Below are 8,108 nucleotides of genomic sequence, written 5' to 3'. Positions count from 1 at the left end.
ACTGACAGAAAGATCAGCTCAAGGTGAAATATCAGCTCAAATCGCTGTTTTGAAAAGCTGATCAGCTCAAGCAGAAGGATCAACTACAATCACTAACACTAAATGAGGAATTAGCTGAAGGACAGGGATAAGCTCAAATCACTGTCACTGATAGAGAGATCAGCTTAGATCACTGTATTGAAAATGAGATCAGCTCAAAGAGAAGGATCAGCTAAAATCACTGTCACTGAAAGAGGAATTAGCTCAATTACAGGGATCAGCTAGTCACTGTTAAAGTCACGGTTATAAACAGAAATGTTTGGTCAAATAAAGAAATCAGCTCAAATCACTGTCAATGTAAAGGGGATCACATCAAAGGGAAGGATCTGCTTAAATCACTGTCACTGACAGATCAGCTCAAGGAGAAATATCAGCTCAAATCACTGGCACTGATAGTGAAATAAATTCAAAACTGATCAGCTCAAGGAGAACGATAGTGATTGTATCAGCTACAATCACTATCACTGAATGAGGAATTAGTTCAAGGGCAGAGACCAGCTCAAATCACTGTCAATAAATAGGATCAACTAAAGGCACTGTCATATCCACCTTATTTTTGGCCATTTGTAACTTGAATGTACATGATCAGCTCAAGGAGAGAGATCAGCTCAAATCACTGTCACAAAAAAGGGAGAAACTCAATGAGAGAGACCAGCTCAGGACAGGTCACTGTCACAAAGAAAGAGTTAAGCTCATCATGTCACTGTCATTGATAGAGAGATCAGCTCAAACCATTTCACGAGTTCGCCTGCCCATCCAGTCCTGATGGTTAATGGTAAACGAACTTGGTTTGCTTTCCTTAATGGAGGCTCGAACCTGAGGATTGGCTTGAGCACCAAGTTCAACCCCCCCCATTGCGGTACTACCTGGAGGGAGATTAACAGAAATAGTGGAGATGGGGAGGTGGAGGGATGTTGGAAGAATTGACGCTGGGACAGTGCAATGAGTGCTGCTTATATAGGCTCATAATGATGATTGACAGGACTGAATGAATAGGCTCCTCCTGAACCTACGTTTGGATCTTCATCATATTGAAAAGGTGATCAGCTCAAACCACTCTACTGAAAAGGTGATTAGCTCAAGGAGACAGCTCAGCTTAAATCACTATCACTGAGAAAGGGATCAGCTCATGTCACTATATGATGAATAAAGTTTTAATTATACAACAAAGGGATCAGCTCCAGCCACTGAAAGAGTTATACGGAAAAGAGACTAGAGACTAAACGGGACTCCTTTTTTGGGGAGAAGTACAGCATGGCTCTTAACCTTCTCATGACTTTCCTAGTTTTACAATCTACAATACACATTCACTCACACACACATAGACACCATAACCTGCCCATCACCACTTTGCATTCCTTAACAAACACTCTTTCCTTTCCTCTCATCTCCCAATCTCCCTCCTCCTTCCTGCTCTCTTTCCCAATACTCAGAGGAAGAATAGCTCGTAAACAGCGCTGTAAATAAAGGTAAAGCTTGTAAACAGAGAGATTATCAGTCCAAACAGTCTATAAAAATGGAGTCTTAAAGCATCAAAGCCAGAAAGAGATGAGAAGCTTTAACATCTTTTCAGAGAAAGAGACCAAAGACAGACACACACCCTTCATGCAAACTACTTACATACACAACCACAAATTTAGACTTCATCTATCCTACACACACACACACACACACAAGCATACACACGCACACAAACGCTGGCTATAGCACACTTGGCCTCATCTGTTGTACACACAGTAGTAAGAGAACGGCTTATATGGCTGGAGAATTCCTCCACAGGTGAAGATAAGGGTCTAACGATGGAGTGTTGGCCCGGCAGGGTGCACTCATCCTGGGGAGGGCAGGCAGCTGAAGAGGGGCTCTCCAGTCTGTCTGGGTCATAAGAGGCAAAAGCAGGAACTGATAAGAACCTCAAGCAGCCTCTTTACCACAGACAGACACACTCTTAACATCATCTACCCATATCACCTTTATCTCACAGTGAGAGGCAGAGAGTGTGTAGGGGTTAGAGAATTTTAAAAAAATACTACAGTAGATACAGATACTTATTTTAACTGGTCAGATTGTTAACATTTATATTAGACCCGCTAAATGTAAATTTGACTATATAATATGAATGTTCAAATATTCAGTCAACTCTATTTAATGATAAAATTGAATTTGATTTACAAGAGACTTTTGGCCATTATTGAAAAAAAAAGGTTAAGGCTGACATCTAGTGTTTGATATGAGCAATACATCCATTCATGCCGGTTTAAAGCAAATTAAAATATAATTTTGCAGTTAATAATGCACTTATTTTTCCTTAAACATTATATATATATATATTACCTCAAAAAAATGTTTACACTGTTTAAAAAGGCTCCAGTCATAATGTCAGACTCTGTTCCGTGTTTTGTGTGTGTTTTACGCCCCATGTGTTTCCATGCCCTTATTTGGTTCTTCCTGTTCCTGTTCTAATTATGTTTATTGTTTCATTAGTTCCAGGTGTGTCTCGTCATCCCATCCTTTAGTCCTGTGTATTGATACGTCCACACGAAGCCAGAGCTTTCCCTATCCGATCTTTTTTTCCCTCTCGTCTCAAGAAATATCTGCGTCCATACGTACATTTATTAATCTGTGTTAATGTTAGTTAATAAAAAGACAATCGTTCAGTGTTTGTTCATGTTTTTGTTGCTGTTACGTGACGTAGCGGTGTCTGACTAGGGGCGAGACGTGGGCTGATGACGTCATAGTTTCAGAAAATATACGGATTCGCTGTCCACACGAAAACGCAAGGGTGGCGTTTTCAGATTTATCCACTCTGGGACCCGGTTTCAAAAAAATATCGGTTTCACTCTCCCAAAACACCCGATCCGTCTGGACGAAACGCCTATAGTGAGCCCTGTTCTGAGTTTGGTTGTCGGGTATTGTGAATGTCTGCATATGTCTACATCCTCTGCTACATGTGTTTTCCTGGTTACCTGAATGCTATTAAAGTCTGGTTATTACTCCTGGTCTCCTCGCTCCGCGCTCCAACACAGTAGCATCTTGACACATATCAGTAGCTGAAAAGTTTTTTTTGTCTTTCTATCTCTTAGATAGGGGCTATTATATTAATACTGCCGAATACTGATAACTTTACACCCATTTATGCTTATAAATTATTATTATCATTATTAGTATTATTGTTGTTGTTATTGTTATATCAACCTGAATCTGCCAAGGCCGAAAATGCCATAGACACACAGGAGGGGAAATACAGGTTTTTGTCAATAATTTTCTGTAAGTAGCCTATATCAGTGTTTGCTGTACCACTTTTCAAAATAAAATGGTATTTTACCTTACAATGTAAGTTTCCAGTCTCCTTTGAATGGGATGCAATAATTAAGGCAATGTTCCGCGAAATGCACGCAAAAGAGTTCCAGAGTAGACCTATACCAGGGGTAGGCAAGTTCGGTCCTAGAGAGCCGTAGTCCTGCAGAGTTCAGCTCCAACCCTGAAAAAAAAACTCACCTGCCTATAGCCTTAGTAATCCTGAAGAGATAGATTAGCTTGTTCAGGTGTGTTTGATTAGGGTTGGAGCTGAACTCTGCAGGACTGCGGCTCTCTAGGACCGAACTTGCCTACCCCTGACCTATACGAACCAACGACTCTTGTTCAACAAACGAATCGGTTCTTTTTTTAGTGAATCGTCATAAGTCGGTTCTTTTGAATAGTTCAAAAACACGAGTCACCTGTTTGGTCCGGTCTGAAACACCGCACGGCACACTGTATAATAATTCAGAGAGAATATGTAATAAAATAAGCACAGTGGTCAATATAAATGTATGCCCATATAAATCAAAATCGAGCCTGGAAACCTGGGCGTATTGCAGAATGTTTCTTAACTTAAGATATGATACGTTAAATTAAATTCTTAATTCTTAAAATTCTTCTTATCCCTAAAATCTTAAATTGCATGATCAAGTTCGACAATCCAGTCTCAGGTCTGTTACCAAGCAACCAACACTGCGCGAGCTGCTGAGGTAAGCTAAACAAAATGGATAAACAAAACCGGCGAGCTTTTAATTTCAGTGCCGCGGAAATTTAAACTTGGATAAGTTCGATAGAAAAGGCAAAGCCGATACTATTTGGTAAGTTTTCACCTTCACTCACTCATGAAGACAAAGACAGCCGTGTCTGTGAAGAAAAAAATGTTGGACAGCTTAATTGTAAGCGGATTGTGGGGTTAATACAGTAAAGTTAATACAATTTTTAGGTCTTTAGTTAGGAGGTTTCTGTTAGATAAGATAAGATTTTAAAGTTAGGATATTTCTGTAATACGCCCTAAGTAAGTAAGTTACTTTTGAAGAATTGCTGTTTTGGAGTGCAGCTCCCTTTGACCAACAGAGAGCGCAGTTACCTCTCCGAGCACCTGACCAGACTTTCTTCTGAAGCTTCTGACATAATTCAGCTATTATTTTGTCTTGTGGACTATATGTAAACATCTTTGATGCAAAATATCTTACTCAGGACAGTTCTAAAAAAAAATAACATGCATTTTGTGTGATCCCTCTTACAAAACATTAAAGTGTTTTAAAGAAACAAAACAGACCCTTTGGAAATGAGCTCGAAAATTTAATTTTTAACTAATTGATGTATTGGTTAATCAGCTTAATAATCAATTTAATTGGCTATTCAGTTTAAATTGCATGTGTTCTCATAATTCGGTGAATAAAACCAACATTAAAATATTCTTCTAGAAGCCAGTAACAAGACAGCTTTTGAAGTTGTGATGGAAAACTGCATACATTTAAATTAATTTATTAACATATGAGAGTAAAATCTGAATTTAAATGTTCATTTAGGAATCAGAAACAAGACACACCTTTTGAAGTTGAAATAGAAGACTGTAGGCTATTGATTTTAAATGAATGTATTAACGGATTTGAATTCAATTCAATTGCATGCATCCTGATTTACAAATGAGAGTAAACCCTGCATAGAAATGCTCTTTTAGGCCCAATTAACAAGACACACCATTTGAAGTTGAGATGGAAAACTGTATGCATTTTAAATTAATTTATTAAAGGTTTGAATGTCAAACTCAATCAAAACAACTGCAGTATCTTCCTCTAGGGGGCAGTAATACTGGAGACTCTTTGGAAGGTTTCGCAAGTGATTTTTGAATGTCAATATCGTGACCTCTGCATCTCTTTTGACAATGAAAACTACTGCAAAATAAGAAATCTTTAAGAAATCTGTAACAAGACACAGCCTTTGAAGCTGAGGTAGAATATTGTATTTATTTTAAACGAAATTATGTATTAATTTAATTTTCTATAGTATTCGTTCAATTATAGTTATGTGGCTAAAACCACCATCAAAACGTTTGTTTAATCTGTAACAAGACACACCCATTGAAGTTGTGTAATAAAACTGTGTGTCTTATAAATTAATTTGTTAAAAATTAGATGTTCAAATTCAAGTCAAAACAACTGCAAAACAATTTGCCAGCTTTATCTTAATTGTTGAATTTCAATAGCATGTTTTCTATTATAGTTCTGTGACTAAAACAAATGTTCTTATAAAAACAGTAACAAGACACGCCATGAGGTTGATACAGAAGAGTGTATTTATCTTAAATTAATTAATTTATTGGTTTTAATTTCAATAGCGTGTACTTTTTTGGTGTCATACTTCTGTGAAAACAACGAACATTAAAATGTTCTCACAAGGACCTGGAATCAGCCCACTGCATAACCACTGGATTATGGAATGATAATGATGTTTAATATTGTTTTTCTTTTATTAAAATATTTATTAATAGTAATAATATAATAATAACCACTATCACATATCTTGTTTACAATATTTCTTATTTAAATTCAAGTGAGCGTTATAAGTGTTTGTCTTTATATCTTTCAAAGACCTTGGTGCACAGATTGCTCTTGTTTTGTTAATTCTAAAAAACATTCCGGTGGGAAAACATTAATCGTTTTATCCTATACGTGTACTTTGTAGACGGTCCCTAGCTGGCCTAAGCGCTAGCTCGCTGCTGCTAGAGACTTTATGCGTTGCAACATATCGAGGAGGAGTAAAACAAAGTAACTGCGATGTGTGTTCAGTTCTACGTTCTAATGCTTTTCAGATAAGCCATTTTTATACAATTATACTTATCCACTAAGAGTTTATTGATTTTTTTCGCGGCTGAATATCTGTCTAATATCAAACGTCGAACCAACTTTATATCGGTAGAAGACCAATTCAACCGTAGAAGATCATAAGTTTCGTTTCTTCCGTTGTTAACCTCTTCCGCAGAAACAGCTGCACTTGTTTCATGAAAGGCAGTGTAGATCATAACTGATCTGACATCTGCACATCACCACAGAGCTCACGATACCAGAGCTAAGAAACATGAACAGGAAAAACAGAAAAAATCAGCTCTCTAAGGATGATTTGCGTGCCGTTGGATTTGACTTTATAGAATTTCTGGCGGAAAGCAAAAGGAGATCAATTACTGATAGAACCATTCTCAAAAACATCTACAATGAAGAGTTCCGACACAGGTAAACATTTGACATGTTTTTACAGATTTTAAAATGGTTATTTTTATTGCTTATAATATTCCATTTACTAGCCTACACGGAAGTGATCGATAGAATTCATTTATAAACAGACATTTATTTGAAGGGGAAGTGCATCAGTACTAAGTAAACAAACACTGTTTCCTATCAGTTTATATTTATTTTCATTCATTTTTAACCACAGGGATGGAGTCAGAGACCCAAACTTCTCTTCAGTCCTCTTTGTACTGAGAAATGGCAGGAATGCACGCATCACCAGATCAGGACATGTTTACTTTAACACTAATGTAAGAACATTTCTTTTGATTACCACTGCAATTCTGTTGTGGATGCCCATTTAGTTTGATTTCTGTATTGTCAGTGTCCGCATGTGCTCGGCTTGTATAGAATGGTGGTTTTTGTGAGAGTCTGAACATGTCTATAACTACAATATAACTATTGTAGACTGTTGCTTTTATGAAAGTTTATCATAATTATATGCAGTTTATGTAAAGTTTGTAGTATGTAGTATTTGTAATATTATTAATGCAAAGTTAAATTGTTTTTTGAATGTAAAACAAATGAAATCTTGTCTGGTTTTGAAGCCTGAAGTGTATACTTTCATTAATATCAAACTGCGTTGATTCAGTTTTTCTTAGATCAGCTGTTGATAAAAACTCCTTTTATCAGATAGAAAATAACACTAAAATCAGTGTCATGTAAAACAATATGTACAATATGTGCAAATTTCCATGCCCATTATTATGCTTTACTTTATAGCATGACATAATTTAAGTCTTCCGCCTTTTTGATGTATCAATTTCAAGACAACTGTCATATGCTAGGATGCATTAAAACTTTAACTTGCATCTCACTCAAGCTAATAAATTTTTATGAAAAGGCAAAAAAGACAGTGGTGCAGATGAAAATAGTAAATCAAGATTATTCAATCTCTGAAGTTTCTTGGGAGTCACCTTGTCTGCTTACTTTATAATAAGTGAAAAGGTCTGAAGGCCGGAAGGCCTGCTAGTGTGGGGCAAGTGTGACACAGTTTCAAGTCAGCTGATGCAACACTTGGGGCCCTATTTGAACGATCTAAGCGCATAGGGTGCTTCTCAATATCCCTCCTCGTTTCCTCGTTCCTCCGTCCTCTATACTATGACCCGGAAACCGATCTAGCTCAGCCATCTTGTAGGACATATCAATTCTCTAATTGCACTGCGAGGAGGCGAGTATCGAGGAGTGAGGAGGCTTCCTGAGGAGCTATGAGCGAGGATACACAGGTCAGGGGCATTTCCTCCGAGGAGGCAAGGGAGGCAGTGTCTCCTCAAAAAGTTGGATGATAAAATAATCGATATTACAAAAATAAAACAGCGCAAATATGACTAAATATGATATCGCATATGATGCGATTTTAAATTTTTCCTTTTTCTTTGAAGTGTTACAAGCTCTTGGTGCATAAAGAAGATCTGTAAAGTTGCAAAGACTAAAGTCTCAAATCCAAAGAGATATTCTTTAGAAAAGTTAAGAGTCAGCCACGCC

The 8,108-nt window shown here is 37.2% G+C and overlaps 1 protein-coding gene across 2 annotated transcripts in view; it reads left to right on the top strand.

Annotated features, from left to right (window-relative positions):
* The first annotated feature begins 6,041 nt into the window (after positions 1 to 6,041).
* LOC107717538 (putative helicase mov-10-B.1) overlaps positions 6,042 to 8,108 on the top strand; it is a 23,560-nt gene continuing 21,493 nt past the window's right edge. For both annotated transcript variants that reach the window (XM_016524315.1, XM_016524316.1), the window contains exons 1-2: positions 6,042 to 6,569; positions 6,772 to 6,874. In XM_016524315.1, the coding sequence (XP_016379801.1) occupies positions 6,418 to 6,569; positions 6,772 to 6,874 (255 nt within the window). In that variant the 5' untranslated portion in view covers positions 6,042 to 6,417. The remainder of the gene's footprint in view (positions 6,570 to 6,771; positions 6,875 to 8,108) is intronic.

Source organism: Sinocyclocheilus rhinocerous, unplaced genomic scaffold, assembly GCF_001515625.1.
Source record: "Sinocyclocheilus rhinocerous isolate Xijiao unplaced genomic scaffold, SAMN03320098_v1.1 scaffold2645, whole genome shotgun sequence".
Lineage (NCBI taxonomy): Eukaryota > Metazoa > Chordata > Actinopteri > Cypriniformes > Cyprinidae > Sinocyclocheilus > Sinocyclocheilus rhinocerous.
The sequence above is the reverse complement of the archived record's forward strand: the minus strand, read 5'-3'. Positions and strand labels throughout refer to the sequence as shown.